We start from the raw sequence: 22,714 nt of genomic DNA, 5'->3' as shown, positions 1-22,714 counted from the left end.
CCATTTGGGTCACCTTTCTTGAGCCTAAAGCCAATTTCAATTACATTGTTTTCCTCATGAGTGACATGGGACACTGAGCAATTCATCTTCCTCTAGAAGTCATGCTGCAAACTCCCAGCGAGTTTCCTTTCTCATCCAGCCTGCCCCTGCCCGAGGACAATACGGCATTGACAGGAGTTGTTGACATTGACCTTCTCGTGAGTTTGAAGACAAAGTCTTCTAACGCTCACCTGGGTGGTACAGAATTGAAGCAGAAAACACGCTTAGATTTCATCCGGAACCTTCCCTTAAGTACAAAATAAGGATAAAGGATCAGAAGCTAAGACACTCAGAGAGGAGTGGGCTTGGCAGAACTGTTTGGAGCTCTCCTAAAATCAGAGACTTGGGGCTCGAAAGCAAACTTCCATATGTTTGCTTTCTTGTCCACAATAGGCAATGGTGGGCATCTGTCCTTGGTGTACCTCTGGCTGCCAAGGTGTTACCCTTGTGCTTCTTAACCACACTGGTCCCCAGAGGAACAGACAAAGGTCAAACAGCCAGCAAAAGAAGTGGTTCAAATTCACGGTGGGGGCGTTACCCAGTCGTGAAGCTCACAGCCCTGCCGTCCGGCTTCTGCCCCTCCCTTTCCCAGCCAAAGACATTAGCTCTGGGCTCTGCCTTGCCTTGGGAGGCTGCATGGAAAAGCCTGAGATGGGGTTTGAGGGTTCTGCAGTGCAGGGAGGAAAGGTTTTCTGGACTACCTTCCTTAGCTCCGAGTTCTCAGATGGAGCGTGTGGCCTGAAGGACCTGAGAGGGATGTCAGCTTGACTCATCACCACCTATGACAGAGCAGAGACAAACCCCCTCATCTCCCCTCACCCCAAAATCAGCACTGAGCAGTATATAACTGAAAATGTGTGACCTTGGAGAAAAAGACAATAGGTTCATTTCCTTTTTTTTCTGGCTCAAGTTAATAGGAAGCTACCTGTACAGCATTTAGAAAAAGAATCTTCTGCTGAGGGCTGGCGTGTGAATTGAAAAGCATGAACCGATGAACCAACCAACGCTAAGAATTCACTCACCTTTGCCTCTTCGTTCACATCCCAGGTAAAGGAAACAGCATTATAGGCGATCTCTTCAATGTTGCCAATCGTATTGAAGCTCTCTTTGTAATCAGCTGTAAGAGTGAAAAAGAAAAAGTTTTCAAAAGAGTAAAAATTACTTGGTGGTATGTGTTTTCCAATGGGGAAATTTAAAGTTTGTCAATTTTTCTGGCCATCTCTATGGCAACAGTTAAGGATAGGTGCTTACTGGTATTCTTTGGTTAATATTTACCCATGTAAATAAGAACATAAGCATGCTTCTCTATTAAAAGAGAAAATCTAAGTGAAGCAATGCCCTTATCTGATTTATCAGTTTGATTTTTTACTGGGTTTAAATTATTTAGGTGTTTTTCTCTCCTGATTCTGCCTGTATTCTTTCCTACCACTTAAATTTGCTAGAAATGCCAGAGTATTCCATAGAAATATTTTTTAAAACAGAATATTCTGTATATCAGTTAGGTACTGTCACTTATGTTAGCAAAGAAATTGCAGAAAAGTTGAATGTTCAAAACTTGTTTTTTGTTTGTTTGTTTTTGATACACAGGATCAAACCCAGGGCCTCATACATGCTAAGCACAAAGACTACAACTGAGCTGCATCCCCAGTCCAAGGGAAAACACCTTCCAGGCTCAGGTATAGAGAGTTGAGTTTCTAATACCCAGTTCACAATCAACGGCTGACCATTCAAGGCTTTCTCTTACTGTATTTCTTTACTTATATAAAGAAAGAAATCTCTTTACTTATGTAGAGAAATCATCCTGCTGAGTGCAGTGGCACATGCCTGTAAATCCCAGTGGCTCGGGAGGCTGAGGCAGGAGGATTGCGAGTTCAAAACTAGCCTCAGCAGCTAAGTGAGGCACTCAGCAACTCAGTGAGACTCTGTCTCTAAATAAACTACCAAAAAGGGGTGAAATGTGGCTCAGTGGTGTCCCTGAGTTCAATTCCTGGTTCCAAAAAAAAAAAAAAGAAGAAGAAATCATCCCCATTAACCTCCCTTATAAATACAAAAGCTATCAAAGTGCTTGATACGCATTCTTATGAAACATGTTAGGTTGACTTGCTTGTAACTTAATTGTTGATAAGTTGTGTTATGCTATGGCTAAGGCTGCCAGGTTTGGCAAATATTTCGGACATACTTATCCTAAAAAAAACCCTGTTTGCTTTTATCAAAACACAAATTTAACCAGGCACCCTGTATCTTAGGTCACAACTCTCACTTTGGACCTCTTCAGAACCAACCACATTGCAAGACTATTTCTAACTGTGGCTGCAAAGAACAATATGGCAACCATCAGCACGGTTTATTTATCCCCTCTCTCCAGAGATGCACCCTTCACTAGTCTCTGCTCTCGCAGACAACACTGCAATGGAAGTCCTTATTCCTGGAAACTGAATTGATAGTTAACTTCAAAAAAACCCACCAACTGTGCTCTCCAGAATGACCTTCCAGACTCTCTCCAAAATAGGTTGGCCAATCTAACCTCACAATTTAACCTCAAAATTCTCTTTCCCTTTTTTTAGCTAATCTGATGGGTGTAGAGTGGAATCCCCTTGATGTTATATTTGAATTTCTTTTTATGGGTCCAGGCAGGTCCTCACATACAGGCTAGCCAACTGAGTGTCTCCTTGTGTAAACTGCTCACTCCTGTTATTTGGCCGTATTCCTAATCACCTCCCCTAGAAAAACTACATAGATTTACTCCTTCCTTCCTTCCCTCCCTTCCTCCATCCCTCCCTCCCTTCCTCCTTTCTCCTTCCTTCCTTCCTTCCATCCTTCCTTCCTTCCTCCCTCCCTCCCTCCCTCCCTTCCTTCCGGATTGAACCCAGGGGCACTTTACACTTTACCACTAAGCTACATACCCCAGTCCTTTTAAAATTGTTTTAATTTTGAGACAGTGTCTTGCTAAGTTACTGAGGCTAGCTTTGAATTTGCAATCCTCCTGCCTCAGCCCCCGGAACTGCTGGGATTACAGGCATGTGCCCCCGTGCTCAGCTATATCTTTACATTTTAAACAAAGTACACGAACAAATTATAAAAGCATGAGTGTTCCCCATAAAAAAAATCAGAAGCTATGAACAAATAACAAAAATACTTAAAAGCAACCACAATGTACTCATTCACAATAACCACCTTTAAATACATCTGTGTACATTTTATCTTTCCTCTCTTTCTCCCTTTCTCAGAATACGTAATATTTCTACAATTATTTTTTAATTAACTCGTAGCCATTGTTGATACTTAGCACATCTTTAGCGTATTCCCATGTTAATAAACTGGTGTAAAAGTACTGTTGAGGCATCTCTAGCAATTAGAGAAATGCAAATTAAGACTACACTGAGATTTCCTCTCACTCCAGTCAGAATGACCATTATCAAGAATACAAGCAACAATAAATGTTGGTGAGGATGTGAGAAAAAAAGGTACACTCATACATTACGGGTGCACTCATACATTGGTGCAACCACTATGATAGCCGTATGGAAATTCGTCAGAAAACTTGAAATGGAACCACCATTTGACTTAGTTATTTTATTCTTTGGCTTATACCCAAAGGACTAAAACTCAGCATACTACAATAATAGAGCCACATCAATGTTTATAGCTGCTCAATTCACAATAGCTAACCCGTGGAACCATCCTAGGGGCCCTTCAACAGATGAATGGATACAAAAGCGTGGTATATATACACAATGGAATATTATTCAGCCATAAAGAGAAATGAAATTATGCATTTGCCAGTAAATGGATGGAACTGGAGAGTATCATGCTAAGTGAAATAAGTCAATCCCAAAACACAAAAGACCGAATGTTTTCTCTGATATGCCGATGCTAACTCACAATAAGGGGGGAGTGGGGGTAGAGTAGAATAGAAATACTTTGTATTAGACAAATGGGAATGAAGGGAAGGGAGGGAGGATGGAAATAGGAAAGATAGCAGAATGAATCAGACATACTTTTCTATGTGCATATCTGATTACATGACCAATGTAATTCTACATCATGTACAACCAGAAGAATGAGAAGTTATACTCCATATATGTATGACAAAACACATTCTACTATCATGAATAACTAATAAGAAAAAAATTAAAATATTGGGAAAAAAATCACTGTTAAGGGCTAAGTACCATCACATTAGATCTTGTGGCACAACTTTATTTTGCTCTTGTTGGTCATTAGATAACATAGCACTTTGCTATCTCAAATACCATTTCATTTAATTATCTTTACAGCTAAAATTTTATATGTACTTAATTATATTTTATTAAGATATATTCCCAGGGTCTGGGGGTGTAACTCAGAGGTTGAGCACCTTAGGTTCAATCTCCTGGATTGATAAATAAATAAATAAATAACAAAAGCGAAGATATATTCTCAGAAGTGAAAGTAATAGGCCAAAGAGCAATATATTTTTAGGACTAATTGATTTTGTCAAATTGTTCCTGAAAAGGTTGAAACAGTTAATATTCACAATAACAGTTCTTTTTTCCTCACACGTATCTTTCTAAATTGACATGCAAAACCTGCCACCTTATTATTTTAATCGATAATTCCTTGATTGCTAAAGAGGTTGAATAGTTTTCATTTGGTTTCTGGCTGTTGGTATTTCTTTTTATTCTTTCTCTTTGTTTTTAAAATGTATTCATTTATATAACTGTTTCCAGTTTTATTCTTTGCACATTTTTTATCTCTTAGGATATTCAAATTTTCTTACTGACTTTAAAATAAATATTTAAAGCTAAAAGAGAAAACAAAAAGCAAAGAAAAACAATTTTGTATTCTACAAATTTAGATTAAGGCGTTTATGACTTTATACGAGATGGTTTTAAATGCACACCTGTGCTTTTGATTGGCCAACAATCTCTTAAAATTATGAAGAGAGAAATAGAGCACTGAATTTGAATAAGAAATTGCATTCCTGGATTCTTTATAGCTGGCTTAAAAGATTGTGTTACAATTTTGTTTGAGTTTTTAATCAGCATTTTTAAAAACAGTTTATAGGTCAACTGTAAATACGAAAGCAAATGTCATATCTAGACACTAAGACAAACCAAGGTGCTTAGGTCAAACACATATTCTAGATGTCACAAGCTATTTGTTGGGTTATAGGGCTTTATTTTTTCATAGCTTCTCTCACTGAAAATTTTCTACAATGAAGAATGTGTCACTGAAGAATAACTATGACATTTGCTGGTAAATGGATGGATCTAGACAACAACACGCTAAGAGAAATAGGCCAATCCCTAAAAACAAAGGTCAAATGCTTTTGCTGATATGTGGAAGCTAAACCACAATCAAGGGCAAGAAAGGGAAGAAGAGAAGTTCGTAGATTAGAGAAAGGGGAACGGAAAGGAAGGGAGGTGGGGATAGGAATAGGAAAGACAGTGGAATAAATCTAACATAATTTTCCTATGAACACATATGAAAATACCTAAGCGAACCCCACCATGGTGCCCACCCACAAGAATGGGGTCCTAATTAGAATAAAATATATCCTATGCTTGTATAATTTTATTAAAATGGATTCTATTATCATGTATAACTAAGAAGAACCAACATGATAAAAAAATTTTTTAAATGTGTCACCTGAAAAAGGAAAAACATTTTCAGAAACAAGTGTAATAAAAACAAAAACAAAACCCTTACTAGGTCCCTCAATCAGGCAGAGATCCCCTCTCTTCGTCAATCAACGTTTGTAACAAATGCTCAGGACGAGCCCCTGGCTTCCAGGTGTTGTCCTCAGATGGAGGAACAGCAGAAAACAAGACTAGGTCCCCAACAGTGTGGCTCTTTCAGTCCAGAAGGAGCCAGAATATAAATCAGTAAATACATAAATGAACAAGACAATTAGACAAATATCTTTAATATGCTTTTAATGCCAAAAACAAAAGGGCGGGTAAGACTATGTTTTACTGGTTTTATTACCTTGTTTATTTCCCTCACAGCATGTGCAAGTACTTCATTTATTTGTTTACCATTTTTCACCAGCACTTTTATTAGCAATTTACAGGCCAAAGAAATGATCTGAAATACTGCTGCTTTCTCAGAGCGTAACATCATATGTTTAAGATGCACCCAATAAATTTGTTGAACTAAAGAATGTGTGGATGGATCCACAGATGTTCTAAACACAGAAAATATAACCAAGAGACGAACATCATATACTTCTCTGAAGCCTTAAATGGGAACCGTCTGTTCTTCTCTACCCTTCATTTCTAGTGTCTGCAGAGGGTCAGACAGTTCATGGAGGGAAGAGACTGTAAAGAGCTGCGTCTCCTGTTTCTGGAAGCTGTGCTCATATCCTTTGATAAGTGTCGTTTACTTCGGGTTTTATGACCTATGGGGTAGGAATAGGAACTCAGCAACCCGGTGGTAAGCTGTCCTTGACTAATTTCCTCATGAAAGTTATTCAAGCCCCAATTTTGCAAATGTTGATAGTTGCAACCAGTAGAAGGTCCTGCTGCTCTATTAGTTTCCTAGAGCGTCCACCACAAATGGCCAAAACAACAGAAAAGGATTTTCACTTAGTTCTGGAAGCCAGATGCTTGAAATAAAGGTGTCAGGAGTGTTGGTTCCTTCTGGAGGCCCTGAAGGATAATCTGCTGTGTGTGTGCCTCTCTAACTTCTGATGGTGGCCAGCAAGGTTCATGCTCCTTGTTGTGCTGCCTGTCACTGAGTCCGCCACAAGGTGTTCTCTTCTGCATCGCTGTGTGCATTCCTCCTTCTCTTCTCTTCTAAGGACCAGTCATTGGATTTTGGATGATCTCATCTTAAGTTTCTTAACTAATTATATCTACAAAGATATAATTATATACCTTTTTCTAAAATGAGGTCTTATGTACAAGCTCTGGGAGTTGGGACATGGATATATATATCATTTTTGAGTGTCACCATTCAATGTCCTTCATGAGATTCCTTCCCATAACTAAGAATTATGATTGGAGTGAATGGCTTGCTCTTGCATAAGGGCCACTATAGGTTAAAAAATAATCACCCCATTTGAAAAGAATTATAATGCATGGAAATGTGAACATATTAAAATTTGAATCAAGTTTCCCTAAAAATGTAATGAGGCAATATTTAAAACTACATTTTGATACACCAGTTTGTAAACATAATACCAATATCTATTTGGTGAAGATGAGAATATAAACAGGAAATTGACTTAGGAGTTTCTAAAAAAAAGTATGATGAAAGAAAATTATTATTGACCACAACAATTTTTTTTTAAAAAATTATGCCAACTGACTTAAGAAGGTAGTTCTTATACACACCAGCCTGTTCAGCAAGATCACCAGATCAACTCTGGCAATAAATGGTGTGACAGATTTCATGTCACCCAGCCCGCCCTTAAGTTGTGATTGCTCTCTTCACTCACAGGCCTTCCTTCTTTCACCTCACTTCTTTAAAGCTGTGCTTTGATCTGCACTGTACAGAAAAATACATCTTCATAAAATTTGTATCAATGTTAGAAGGAAGTATGAGGTTGGAAAAGTGACACATGGAAGCATTTGGGAGTCTATGTCGACATTAGCTATATACCTATGTCCTTGATTTAGCCTCCATCACAGTAGTCTAAATACTGTATTCTAGGCAGACATTGAAGCGTGGGAAATAAATGAACTCTTACAATGTTGTTATTACCACATCTCAATGAGTTCTTGATTTTTATTTTCTCTAATGCTTTTTTCCCATTCAAAAAAAAAAAAAAATAAGGAGAGTAAGGGATGAAGATAGTTCTTAATATGACTAATAGTCATGGTAATTTACACCATATACACCCAACCTGAAGTATCAAAAAGAATGAAACCATAGACATAGGAGTATGTCTAATAAAGCAAGAATAAAATTGATCTCATTGTTAATGTCATCCTGAGATAGGACCCAAATCTCTCAGTCATATCCAAGGCTGTGCTCCTGATATGTTAGAGTACAGGAATGCACAGCTATGCATATTCTCTAGGGCCTGTTAGGTGGACACCAAAGTAGAATGGGTGTTTTTGGATTCCCAGAGTTGACAGGCTTGTGTATAACAAGTACTCTCTAACAATGCTTCTCAATGTTGGGGTACATCAGGATCACTTGCAGGACTTGTAAAATTCAGATGTCTGAGCCACCCTAAAGATTCTGATTCAGTTTATCTGGAATATGGCCAAGAATGTGTATTTCTAGCAAGTTCCCAGGCAGGGCCACTGCTGCTTATTGGGGGGATCACAATTTGGGTAACAATGGTTCTACATTTTGGCAAATTTAGTTCTATGGTGAAAAAAAAAAAAAGACTGGATCCTTTGGGTATGTTTGGTTCATTCCAAATGTAGTCTTAGAAAGCACCATATCTGTCATTAATGAAGTTCCTGTGACAGATTGTTCTTCTCCAAAAGCTTTCTCTCTTGATAAACACAAACACCATATACAGAGGACCAGACAATCACTTACACAGGGAGACTCAGGCACTACCCACTCCAAGATGTGTTCATCCTCATGCCTGACATGCCATCCAGAAATGCCCATTCCCTCAGATAAAGGCATTTTCATCTCCTGGCATTAAAATGTTAATGATCTTGGAATAAAAAGTATCCCAATCAAGAGAACTTAATTGCCCATCCCAAGCCTGTGTCAAGCCTTTTGCCAACATGAGGCCATTGTTCTCATCCAACCCTTCCAACCACTCCATGAGAGTCTGTACTCTCCTCAAGTTAAACTGCTTGTGGAAAATCACATAGCTGGTAACAAGCCAATTTGTGCTCTGAATCCAGTCTGTTTGATGCCAAAGGCCATACTGTAAACCACTGTCAATATTTAGCTTGCAAATTAAACAATAAATTGTCATCAGATATTGGCACCACAGCATGACCTTCAATGCAACTGAGTTGTGAAGAAGCACTGAGAAAAACCAAGTTCATGAGGCAGAGAGAGAGTGCATTTTTGGACCACTGCAAATTCCTTGACAAAGGAGGGCAGGGTTGGATCAGCCGTGTAGGTGGAGCAAACAAGAAGATATCTCCACATTCTGCTAGCACATGAAGATTGAGAGAAAAGTTAAAAAGTCAGTCCTAGCCAGCACACACCTGTAATCCCAGCGGCTCAGGAGGCTGAGACAGGAGGATCAAGAGTTCAAAGTCAGCCTCAGCAAATAGTGAGGCACTAAGCCACCCAGTGAGACCCTGTCTTTAAATAAAATACAAAATAGGGCTGGGGATGAGGCTCAGTGGTTGAATGCCCTCAAGTTCAATCCCGAGTACCTTAAAAAAAAAAAAAGGCAGCTATCCTAAGAAAACCAGGGTTGGAAAAAGCTGAAGAACTTTACACTGTTTCATAAAAAGGCTGCTAAGCTCACGCGAGTGCAAGGTTCACCATGCATATTTCTGGCAAGTTAGATTCTGAACAGGAATTATTGGATTCAATTCTATTTTAATTGTTACAGGAGGGATGATAGAGAATCCTTTTGTTATCTTTTTATTTTTTATCTTTTGTATGTAGTCAGTGGTTTGTTAATAGGTCTGTCAATTCAGACTTTTGAAGACTGGGTTTTCTTCTAACTGATTGTATAAGCAAGAATGATGCTGGAATGCTGTCAAAGGAAATGCTAGTTTCTTTACCCTAATTAAGCTTCATGGTAAATTATAACTGCCCCTTTTAATTATTTTGTATATATTGTTGGAGATTAAAAGGAGTGATGTAATTAATATAAAAATTGCTTCTCTTCTGAAAGGTATGGATTCTGCCTGGACTAGTAAAATAACGATGCTGGAATGCTGGAAATGGCTCCGAGCACCATTGCCAATTCAGTGTGTACAATGCAGATGTTTTTTTAAAAAAATGCTGAAAACCTGTTTAGGTATTTGGGGTCATAGTGCCACAAGTCCATCTACAGGGTGGCAGCCAAAGGGAGAAGTATATCGGCAGTGCAAACACACACCTAGATTTAGTTTTCTGTCCTTTTCTCGCCAAACCCTGTGGACCTTCAGGGAGTTAACCAAACCTCTCTGAACTTGTATTTCCTCATTGACAAAACAGGAACAATATCTAAGAGAACAGAAGCTGCTTGTCCATAGCGGATGATGGGAACAATCCTGGCCCCACTTAACTCGAACCTGCCTGTCCTCAAACACCAACTAGAGGGTCATCTGAGGAGCAGTCTCTCTGACTCGAAATAAGTGAAATAAATAAACCCTAAAACCCTAATCTAAGTGGGTTCCAAGATTTTTGTTATGTTTTGTTTTTTCAAAATTGAAGAAACAGCTTTTTAAAACCTGAGCGACTCACAAGAACTTGCTAAAGAGCTTGTTATTTTTTTTAAGAGAGAGAGAGAGAGAATTTTTTTTTTAATATTTATTTTTCAGTTTTCAGCAGACTCAACATCTTTGTTTGTATGTGCTGCTGAGGATCGAACCCGGACCACACGCATGCCAGGCGAGTGCGCTACCACTTGAGCCACATCCCCAGCCCTTGTTATTTTCTTATAATGTTAAAGCACTATAAACCAGAGATAACCTGGGCGTCCTTTAGTGGGCTGACATTTGAGAAGCCCTAAATGCATTTCCATTGTTTGGTCCTGGTCCACGAGCCAAACAAAATGGATACCATTTTTTTGAGGGCTAAGTATGTAATAGGCCCTGTTCTAAATATACACACTTCACAAACATTACCAGGGACAACTCAGTTTCTTCTTCTTCTTCTTTTTTTTTCCCCCACTACCTAAAATAGAAAATAAGCAGATACTTTCAGTACCTCCCTTCCCCCACAGTTTGTATCTTGTTTGTTTTTGTTTGTTACCACTGAAGACCACTGAATGGAAAAATTACAAAGAATAGAGGATTATTTAGCTCATAGTGCTAGAGACTGGGAAGTCCAAGAGCTTGGGGCTGGTATCTGGTGAGAACTTTCTTGCTAATTTAAGACACAGCACACGGGATCTCATGGTAAGACAGAGCATACGTGTTGGCTCAGGTGACCCTTCTTTTAAAGTCACCCATGCATCAGGGGTTCCCACTCTCAGGATCTTACCTAATCTTAGTTACCTCCCAAAGGCCCTACCTCCAAATATTATTCACATACGAATTGGAGGATTAAGTTTCCAACATGGACTCTTGGGGGACATGCTCAAACCACAGCAGTTTATAAGAGACTCAGCTGGGATTGGAACCTACAAAGTTCTTTCTATACACAAAGCTGGAACTTTTGACTTCTGTGACATATAATCTTTCAAATGAGCACTTTTTCGTAAATAATCCAGAAAAATAATGGAAACTGAAATTGTGAGTTCATAATACACAACTATCAGAGAACAAGGCTTCGATATTATTAAAGCTGTCATAATCAATAGCATTATTACTATGCACTCTCCATGACTTATTATTAATAATACCCTCACAGAGATCATCTAAGATGACATCTCTTTGGGGATTTGCTCCTTAAGCGAACCCAGTATTTTATTTGTGTTTGCTTTACTCTCTGTTTTTCTAGAGGAGGAATTATATAGGCCAATGTTAAAGATTTTGAATTTTATTGAATGAAAATTTAAAATAAGAAAAACATTTTACATTGTAATCCATTATATTTCATGTATGCTAGTATTTTTAATATTATTTGATTTCATTTTTTAAAAGAATGCTGTTTTCACCCACAAATGTAATTCCACATGGTTCATACCTTATGTGTAGGCACTCAAATGCACATGCATGTGTCTATACATACATGTGTACATGAATCATGGCTTATAGCTTTGAATCTAATCAACTTGGATAGGCTTGAAATTAAACTCTTCCCATCAGTTCATGTGACTTAGAGAGATTTAATTTTATCTCATCCCTGGTCCACAAAGTTAGTTCATAAATGACAAAAAACAAAATAAAACAAACAAAAAACCGGTGTTTTCTAAGAATTTTCTGAGTGAATAAAGATATGGATGGTATTTTGGTAAATAATTTATACTTTTATTCGGCATGAACTATTCATGATTTACTCTGGCTTTCTAATATTTATTTCATCACTTGACACACCAACAACCTTGGGGGTTTGTGTGAAGACAAGAAGTTATGGGCACATGGGATTAGCAGTTACCTCCAAAGTAGTTAATCAACCATCATTGGCTCCCTCTACCACAAACTCCCTAACCTCCTCCCACCCAGATGATATTTTGGAGAAACAGTATCACTTGCTTAAAACAATATAATTGGAACTCTTCCTCAATTTGATGGTGCTTTTCTATTATTAGTAAGAATTTCAAGAATTGTATTCTGTAAGACATTCCACAGTCTGACAAAGGCCCATCCTGGGGGCCAGGGTTGTGGCTCGGTGGTAGAGTGCTCGCCAATCACGTGTGAGGCCCTGGGTTTGATCCTCAGCACCACATACAATAAATAAAATAAAAGTATTGTGCCCAACTACAACTAAAAAAATAAATATTTTTTTTAAAAAGCCCATCCTGGTGTCTAACAACCATCAGTGTCAGAAATAATTTCAAACATAGATAGTCATGCTTGAGAGTTGCAGACTGAATAGATTTAAACAATAAAAATGACTTTTTTGGTCATCGGTGGTGCCATACACAGATGTATTATAAGTCCTGTCAATCTTCAAATGGATTATCTTTCACTAAACTTGAATCAAAAGCCTAATTCTTTCAGAGACTCAATATATATTAAGATTGAATCTCCATTTTCTACCTCCCCAATGGTCTCTGGCTGCCCTATCACAAATACTGAACTAGTGGGCAGACATGGGAACATAAATCTGTCCCATGATGTAAAGGCAGGGGTGGCCTGAGGGACTGAAACGACTGATCTAACTGATTGAATTAGAAAAGTTGTTTTTTCACTAGGTGCTATGTAAATGATTTGTATTGCTATTCCTGTTTGCTTTTACAATATTCTGTCATTTCTAATATTATATTAGAGGATTTCTATATTGTTTCAAATCTGAAATTCTATTCCTTTCAATATATGTCTTCAATAAGATAAATATGTCATTCACAGGAAGAAGCTGCAGCTCCAGCTGACGTTTGTAATGCTGGCCACAGTGTATGGGACAGTAGGTAGAAGCCACCTGAACTGGCCATGACTTTGGAAAAGCTGCAGGACTTCTCTAAGCTGGTGTCCTATCATTAAAACAGAGATGCTATGGCACAGCCTCACAGGATGTAGACCAATCACCTATTAAGCCCTGGCTTACCTCAATACTCATCTTTTCAAAAGCTGAAACACAACTGGTGGCTCCACATTCCTGGTGTAGGTTCAAAGAGTTTTCGTCAGATTAATTTCATCTTATTTTGGCTTCCACAACCTCAAAGAGTTTAATTTAATTTTAGAAAAACTTAGTCTTGCTGTTTAGATTTTGTAAACAAAGCAGGAAAACTAACTTTGTCTAATTTTGCACTTGGGGCTATTTCAAAGATATAAACTCATTTCAGTTGAAAGATGCAGGGTCAGAGAAGCTTCCAGAAAGTGCTGAAGGTTAGCTAAAAATACTAACTCTATACTTTTGTTCAGGAATCATCATATTCTCACAAAACGATCAGGCTGTATCTTCAGGGTTTTTTTTTTTTTTTTTGTCATTTTTAGGTCAATGCAATGATTTAAAAATATAGGCTACCATGATAACTGAGGTTTCATTAAATGCATCTCTGAAAAAAAATAATAATTAGGTTCCAAGCCAAAAAAAAAAAAAAAAGAAATCAAATTTAAAAGTACAAATTATATGATGAAAACACAGTGTGATAACTATGAATATAGAAAAAGGTCCATCAGTTAGGGGGAAAACAGCACAATGTCTGGTAAATGTTAAAAAAAGAAGAAGATAGGAAATATAGCATTTGACAGAACTACACATGGTGGGTCTATCATGTGAGCGTGTGTGTATGTGTGCTTTAGTTTTGAAATCTTACCATCTAAACCAGTATCTCTATGGGGCAGTTCAGCCCTCTCAATAAAACAATCTTAAAGAGGGCTTCAAGCTTCCATTCCATGCTTCAGTACTCTCTGGAACATTCCTTCTGGTTAACCACTGAGGGCTTAATATTTCCAGGAGTAGGAAAACTCCTTACCAGAAAAGAATAGTAAAGGAAAATGGTTATAGAAGACTACATTCATTGTAATTTTTAATTTACAATTATTTTAAAGTTTGTTTTTTAACAATTTCTCATTTGTTTGCTTCAGGCAAATAGTAATGATTTCTAGTTAAGATTAAAAAAAAAAGAAAACCCTTCTCGCTTATTAGTATATACATTATGTTTCTGTGCTAGCAATTAAATCTTAAGAGTTGCTGATGTTTTAGCAAAATAAAGTACCACAGCACAATTTGCATCCAGAAAAATGCTACCTAAAACAAGTCTTTCTGTATGAAAGGGGAGAGTTCAACACCAGCCAGATTTCTTGGTTAAATAGGCATGTTTACCATAATTGTCACCTAAATATAAAGCTGCCCAGAGCACTTTGTTCATCAGCCACTAAACACTGATTGAACAACTACCTGCTCTACGCCCAGTTCTGCATCAGGTGCTGGGTATATAGAAGTTAAAAAAGAAATCCTTCTATTCAAAAATTGGACCCAGTGGCTGGAGAGAATTAAACTGATAAACCAAGTGAAACATGGCAACTCGCCAGTGCTTAGATACAAACCCGAGCCCATGAGGAAGCAGCTGACTCTACCTGGGAAGACCAGAATGATCTCACCCAGAGCGGGACAAGGGAACAAGGTCTCAAGATGGGAGATGTCTTCCAGAAGGAGGAGGGAAGAGAGGGGGCTGTTCTAGGCCTGAGAGTCCTAGAAGAAGAACAAAGGAGGGGTCAAAGTTACTAGGAAAACATAGCAAGGGGTGAACAGACTCCTATAGATGTGACGTTAAGAAATTTTAGTAAAAGACAGATCACACTAGAAAGACCTGAATAATGGCTTAGGTGTGGGGCAGAAGTGTAGCAAAGAGGAAGACCCAACAATAACTCGAGAGGGACTCCAGGGTCTAGGAGTGATCTACAGACTCCATCCTGACCTTGACCCTTCTCTGAAGGGAAGCAGGGGGAACCCTAGGGCCACCCTAGTCACTCACTCTGACAGGGAAATGATTCTCTTTACACAGGTGTTGGCCTCAACAGAATCAGTTTCTCAGATTCATATCAAGACTTGCATGCAATAAATGGCTCAGTTATTACTGAAAATTATTATTATTATGCCTGAACAAATGTTAAACTTTAAAGAACACTTGCATTTTACAATGCTTTGAGATACTTAACCTTCATACCCTACCATGCTTTTATCGCATAAATGCTTTCTAACCAAAACTGAAGGAATTTTCGGTAACCGTGGCTTCGGCGCCTCCCTATAAAACAGAGCACGTCTCACGCTGCATGTGAAGGTGATAACAGTGAGAGCTGGTGAGAGAGGGAAGAATCTGGGAGCTCCTGGTGCCCACCTGCCTGGTTCTGCAGGGGAAGAAGGGACACAGCTTTGCTATCTGGCTCGTAGCCTGAACTCTCACCAGGCCTCAGAGTTCATTTTGGAAGTTGGGGGCTCTTGCTATCTTGCTTTTTATCAAATATCTATCCTGTCTATTAAGAAGTATGGAAATAGACTAGAAAATATCAGAAGATAAAATTCCATTTGCTTGAGTTATTTTTATTTTTTTATTTTTGGTACCGGGGATTGAACCCAGGGGTGTTTAACCACTGAGCCATATCCCCATCCCTTTTTTATATTTTATTTAGAGACAGGATCTCACTGAGTTTCTTAGAGCCTCAATGTGTTGCTGAACTCAACATCCTCCTGCCTCAGCCTCCAGAGCTGCTGGGATTACAGGCATGTGCCACCGCATCCAGCCATTGAGTTATGTTTTAAAGGAGAGAAGACCCACGTTTTCCATTCTGCAGGGAGATAGCAAGTGTGTGGAAGTCTGGGGCTAGTGCAGGCCCCCTGAGAGCTAAGCTTAATAGAAGGGTAGAAAACCCATGTGATAGAGTAGTGGACTGCTGAGGACTCTTTCTTGTCACCCAGGCCTGTTGGGCCATGAATTCATACTCCTTGACAATCTGGCCACCTGACCTCCAAAAAGACCATAGTTGCCTCTTCCCACACACAACCTCAAATCTCCCACCTCCTACTTTTCTGCACAGATCTCAGAGGAGCCCAGCCCAGAACTGCCTATAAAAACTGCAGGAAGGAACGAAGGTCACTCAGAAAGCCAGCTGCCTCTAGACATCTCAGGAAAACTGTGCTGCTTAATTTGAATCACAATTCCTTGAGAGGAGAGCATGACTCCAGAAGAGAAAGAAGTCCAAGGTCTCACGGTGGTCATCTGAGCTCTTGTTTGAGAATCTTTCCAAAGGCTTTCTGGACCCTCAAGGAGAAACATGGAGAAGTAAACTTGGAGAAATGTTTGATATCAATGGAACTTAAGTCTTCAGGGAAAGTATTGCTTTAATATAAAACTACTATCAACAATGCACGATATTAAAATGGCTCTTAATAAACACATTTGTATTAGGATGCAGACAAAAATCCTATAATAACATGCTAATAACTGAGAATGAAGTTAATTGTCAGCTAAGTACCACGGAAAATTAAAGGATTAATGTAACCAAATAACTAATACATCTTGATACAGGCAAGATTACGGTGAACCAAAATTAAAGTCAGAGATTGAACAAAGAGCATACCACTGGTTTCACAATTAACTACAAAATCTTACCAATTTTGGTAACATGAGCTATAAGTGAAAAATAATGATGTACTGGTCTCATTAATCCCAATGGGCAATCAAGTAATTCTGAAATTGCACATACTATGATGTGTATTATTTTGGAACATCTGCATCATAAAGTAGTGAGGGAATTCTGTTCAGAAAGGAGAAATGATATATAAATGTTAACAAATTAACTATCATAGCTTCTGGCTTTCACTCTGTGAAGTTAATATTAGTTGTTGAGCCCCTTCTAATTTGCCTTCCCACTTGAAAGGTAACAAATTGAAAGATACCCACCCCCAGAGAGTGGCGTTGAAATGATACACTGAATAGATTCAATATCTAATCCAGGTCTTAATTTGATTGGTAATTCATTTCAAATATTTTTCAGATGGCTTATATGCTGGGCCCAACTGGGTAACTCCACCATGCAAATGAGTCTAGGGCTGCCATCTTGGTCTAGGTGTGGAGGAGGCTTCAAAATCAACAGATGCCCCACTGAGCTCAGGACCTGGTCCACCTCCACTCCCCCAGGACCCAGCCATGCTGCTTCCCCAGCCCCTTCCCTTTGGGTGCCACACCCACTCAATCAGCAAAGCTGTGTTTTCCTTTCATGAACTTTCTCCTTATCTCCAAAGCCAGCCAGTCAGCAAGTGTCTGTCCTTCCTATGGTTTGTCCCTCGATCTGCTGTAACTTTGTACTTCCCCCTTCACAATTCATGCCTCTGCATATTGGTCCTTCCCCTGGCTGTCACTGGCCTCCAGGTTGCCAGTCTCCACTCCACTGCATCCCCTCCCGCTGGCTGGCCCAGAATCCCCTCTTTAAAATACAGGATCATCCCATTACAATCCTGCCATACATCGTCAAAGGTTATCCAGAGCCTCTAAAATTCGGTACAACTCATTAAATAGAAATTTCATCACAGTATTCTGTTTTTCTGTTACCCCTCATATTTTCCACCATCTGTCCTTACAGGAGTTCTGGGAGGACAGGGGCACAAATGTACCACAGCCATTTAGATAAATGGCAATATGTAGGTACAATGTCTATGTTTCCTCTCTTATGTATTCCTGAATCTCAAAGTCTACTTTGTTCAATAATAGAAAAAACATGTTAAACCTTAATATGGAATATAAGTGCATGCACACTTCTATATCCCCCTACAAAGCCACAAAACAAGACTTTGTGGAGCCAAAACAGTGTTAACGCAACAGAGGACAAGAAGATCTGAGGTTATTTACCCTCAACATCTGGCTCAGTGAGGTTCCTCTGCAAAGATGCTGGAGTTAGTGTTTGCAAAGGAGCTGAACCAGCATGACCCTGATGTTTAACCTGCAGCTTTGAGGTTTGCCAACAGGATAGAAGTGGCAATGACCTTCTAACATCAGGAGCCATCCAAGTGTATGGCCCTCCTGGGCACAGACAGCCAGCACTGGCCCCAAAGACTTCAGCCTGTGCTACATAAAGACAGCTCGACACAGGGGTCCTTTCAGAGCTGGAGACCAACAAGTTCCATCTAGGCTTCACATCCTTGTCACTCTGAGGTCTCCAGCCCCTTCCCTTTGGGTGCCATACCCACCCAATCAACAAAGCTGTGTTTTCCTTTCCCAAAAAGAAAGCCCTTTCCCAATCTCATTTATTTGGGACTTCCTTCCTTCTCCCGCTCTGCATGGCTCAATGAATTCTCACTAGTATGCCTGGTAGTTCATGTCCCTCCAATTTTGCTAACAGTTTTATTAGACTTGAAACAATTTTCCAATCTCATTTTTATTTTATTTTATTTTTTTGTCTTGATCATTTTACCCAGCGTGTGCTACTTCCTCGGCTTGTAGCACCACTGCTCCCCTACCTTTTGGACCTCATAAGCCTTTTATATCCTTCCAGAAACATCTTCTCTGGGAAGAGTTCCTCTGTGCTACCTCTTACCATTTGACATTTTAGCTGTTCATCTTTTTTACCTCTAGATTTGAGCAGCTTGAGAGAAAGGCCCTGTGCTAATCCCACTTTACTCACCAGTGCCTAACAAAGGGCCTGGCACACAGAAGGTGCTCAATAAATGCTTGCAGAATGAATGTATGCATTTTCCCAAACTGGTGTTAATAAACATGGGCTCATCATTAACTCCGTGTCTCAGTATAATGGGGCTGTTATACTCAGAGACAAACTACAAATAAAATTAAGTGGCTTTTCCACATAGGCGGTATAATTGACCCAGGAATGTCCCTTGGGCTGCAGAGTATGAACTTATTTATGACCCTGAGTAACTGCTATTATTCAAGAAGCTTACAAGAAAGAACTTGTGAGCCATGGAGAACTTTGCTTGTGTGTTTTGAAAAGCAGCAGAATTCACTTGGGCCTGGGTTTGTTTGTTTTACTTTTATCAGAGATAATTACTCATGTTTCTTTCCCCACCCCCAAATACTTTAAGAACCACATATCTGAACTAGAGTTTTGGAAATTGCAAAATGAGTAGCAAGCAGCTAACAGTTTCACCACCCAGATTGTAAAATGTTCTCAGTGTTGGAAGGTAAGGGCAAAACGCAGGACATCAATTAATGAATGTCTTCAGACCCTCTGCACATAACACGTGCCTGGGGTGTCAGGAGCTAGCTAGGGGCTCAGATACAAAAGTGATATATGGTTGAGAGAGGAGACCAAATTCTGGCATTCTTGGGTTTCCACCCTATCTACCAAGAGTGGAATCTTGGGTAAAATTCTTACCCCTCACCATCTCAGCTTTTAAACCCCATCATGGTTGTTTTGAGGATGAAGGAGAAAATGCTAATGGATGATGCTTCTAGAGCCTGAAACACAGGAGGCAATGTAGATGTTACTAAGGTATAGTTCATTCCTTCAGGCCCATCCTTTGCCAGCATAATCAGAGTTTCCTGCCCACATTCATCCATTCATTTATTCATTCATTTATGAAATACTGACCAACACTCAGTATGTTGCAGGTGCTGTGCTAAGTACTGAGACTAGAGCAAGGGACAAAACAGAAAGCTCTGCATTCATGGAGCTTACCATGTAGCAGGAAGCAAAACTAGAAGAAATATGAACATAAATAAATAACACGTCAGGTGGTGATAAGTGCCCTGAAGTTAAAGATAATGGAGCTACAGAGTGAAGAGGGTGTGTAGGTGACGGGAATACCTTGGTGACAAGGCTTGGAAAAAAATGAGGGAAAAGGCCACCTAAGTATCAGTGTGAACAGCATCCCAGGCAGAAGGGAATAAGTGCAGAGACAGTCTCCTGGAATCTTCACTCAAGCCATAGGAATCTAGAGACCAGGCTCCAAGCTCTCCCTCTGCCCTGGGCCTCAGAACCCTGCTCTCTTTTGCAGGGAACCAAAGACAGGACTCCCCCAGGGTCTGGCAGTCAGAGCCTGGCTAGCACATTGAGGGCCACTCAGAGGATTAGGTGTGGGAGATGAGGAAAGGCCCCAAATTGGACTCTAATTCCAGCTTAAGGTCATCACCTGGATGGCTCAGTTGAATTTGCTGACCACAGACACCAGAGGAGATAAGGAAACTATGATTTCTGAGCCCTGACTTCAATTTCCAGCCTCGTGGAAGTTTTTTAAAAAAGAGTTTCATCAAATAATTTCAAACTTTTCCCTTCCTTTTTTTGGCCATTAGAAGGCTGTCAATCAAAATTGGCTCATGTATGGTACACGTGCTCTCTGGTCTTCCTGCACACTTAGCAGGCATTGATAATCCTCTGCCAGACTCCTGGTAGAGTACGGGGGGGGGGGGGGTGCCTTAGGGCTGTTCTTCCTCCCACACTTGAGTTCCCATGGATGATGGTACACAGTACCCAGGTACATGGCCTCTCAATATCAGTTCTCTTTTGTATTAGAAACATGTTTACAACCCTGGCAGAGGGATACTTGGCTTGACTTTTATAAGGAATTCTGTGATAGTTTTGCACGTTTTCTCACCCTGTGAGCAGCTGTCAAGTTGAGGTTAAGGTTATACAGAAAACATTTATGCACAGAAAACATTTGCACCAATTGAATTCAAGGAACTGGCTTTGTACCTTGGTCTCTGGTGGGAAGCTTCTCATGATGTTCCTCATTAAAAGTCACAGATTTCAAAGACAAAGCATTTGTTCTGTCCATGTGCATGTGTGTGCTTTCACACATGTACATGGGTTGTATAAGGGAGAAAAGTCTGAAGGAAGATGAGAGGTGATAAAGGAGAGATAAAAGAAGATTTGAAGGGTTACCAGAGCTGAGAAATCATCTTGGGCTCAGAAAACTAAACTCTGTTATAATATCAACGTTGAATCAACAGGTATGCCAGTAAAATGCTTTTTATTATTTGCCTTACTTGAACTTAGCCCAAATTTCTATTTAATTGCTCCTCTCGTTTTCTTGGGTAATAATTATAAGGCTAACTTTTCAAATAAAATAAAATTGTTCCTCTGCTTTATGCAGACTAGTTACAAAGCAGGCTAAGGCAAGTTCCCCAAACCCCTATCTCAGTCTTAGATTTAATATAGGGACCCAGGGCAGGAAGAGTATTTTTATTCCAGCACTTATACTAATTACTGAGGACAAGTCATATGAGACAGTAGGTCAGGGAGCCTCTCTAGACCTGTTTACTTGGGCATTAGATTAATATGTTTGACTAGTTATCACAGGTGTGTGTGTGTGTGTGTGTGTGTGTGTGTGTGTGTGTGTGTGTTTGATGAGGGGTAGGAGTGGCTTTACTATTTTGTAGGACAAACAATAATTAGTTTCAATATGTTCTATGTTGAGTCTCTAACCTTAACCTAGTCACTAACCAAACTCTGCCATTGGTCAAGGGGTTCTAGCAAGACTGAGAGGGAAGGTCTGAAAAGTCCTTCAATACATTATGCAAGAAATCAAAGAAAGTATCCTTCTAGCAGCTCAGCCTTCTGATGCCCAGCACAATGGAAACCTTCTCTGTGCCTACACTCATGGGGACTGTAGCCCCGCGGTTTTCAAAATGGAGCAATGAAGCCTGGAATATGAGAAAAGATTTCTTTCTTATGGAAGTAGCATGTAACTAAAATGTTAAAATACTTACAAATGCTTGCATTATTGGCTGTGTTTTCAATCACTTTTGGAGACCTTTGAAATCCATGCTTTGACTTCCCCTACTTGGCTCTGTATCTCAGAAGTCAATTCCTAAAAATTGCATTTTTTAAGGTCATATGCCCGCTGGCTTTGGGTTAAATGTGGTCTATGAGAAGCACTGGCAGGAGACTAGCAGACAAGGGAAGCCAGGGCATTTCTTCTCTTCCCTCTTGGCACTGAATGTCTCTGGCAGCGATTCCTCTGTGGCTCCGCCTCCCAATGGGAAACTGCTCCCTCTGTGGTCCCAGCTCCTGTTGGGTGGCTCCCCAACGCCCACCACCACCTCCCTTTGATTCTCCAGCCCAACAGGTAATAGCAGGATTGCCTCACTGTGCCTTCAGCCTCTCCAACCTTGGCAATGAATTCCTTCCACTGAATTTCTTGGCATGGGCTCTACCTTTCTATATAGACCCTGGATAATGACACTGTCCAGGGGTCTATGGTCTCCAGAGAACAGACATTATATTTAGGAGTGTACAGACTCCAGACAATGAACTTGGCACATACATTCCTTCTTTCCTTGGCAGAGTAGGTCTCTTCAGTGGTCATTAGCCTGACCACCAAGTACTACCTGCACTAAGTGTGTGGGATGTGGAAGGAACACTGCACAGAGCATCAGACCCTAGATCTTGCTTAAAACTTTGCCAAGGGCCTTAGAGGGCCATAGGCTTGATCTTCGTCATGTCCAGGGGAATAGGAACAAGAGCTCATCTAACCTGCTGATTGCCTAGACTCAAACAAGGAGGGCATGAAAATGTGTTTTAGATACCCAAATGGTTCTTGCAAATCTGATGTACTGCTGTTATTATCCAAGCCATGGTTGACCTTCAGGGGAGAGAAATGCTTGGCT

General features: G+C 39.9%; 1 protein-coding gene across 3 annotated transcripts in view; it reads right to left on the bottom strand.

Moving 5' to 3' along the window:
- Nucleotides 1-22,714, bottom strand: part of Grhl2 (grainyhead like transcription factor 2) — a 148,214-nt gene that overhangs the window by 58,434 nt on the left and 67,066 nt on the right. For all 3 annotated transcript variants that reach the window (XM_046464789.2, XM_046464790.2, XM_046464791.2), the window contains exon 8: nt 1,062-1,156. In XM_046464789.2, coding sequence (XP_046320745.1) covers nt 1,062-1,156 — 95 coding nt within the window. The remainder of the gene's footprint in view (nt 1-1,061; nt 1,157-22,714) is intronic.

Source organism: Marmota monax, unplaced genomic scaffold (assembly GCF_021218885.2).
Source record: "Marmota monax isolate L192 unplaced genomic scaffold, Marmota_monax_Labrador192_F-V1.1 WCK01_AAM20220418_F8-fsc00003, whole genome shotgun sequence".
Taxonomy (NCBI): Eukaryota; Metazoa; Chordata; class Mammalia; order Rodentia; family Sciuridae; genus Marmota; species Marmota monax.
The sequence above is the reverse complement of the archived record's forward strand: the minus strand, read 5'-3'. Positions and strand labels throughout refer to the sequence as shown.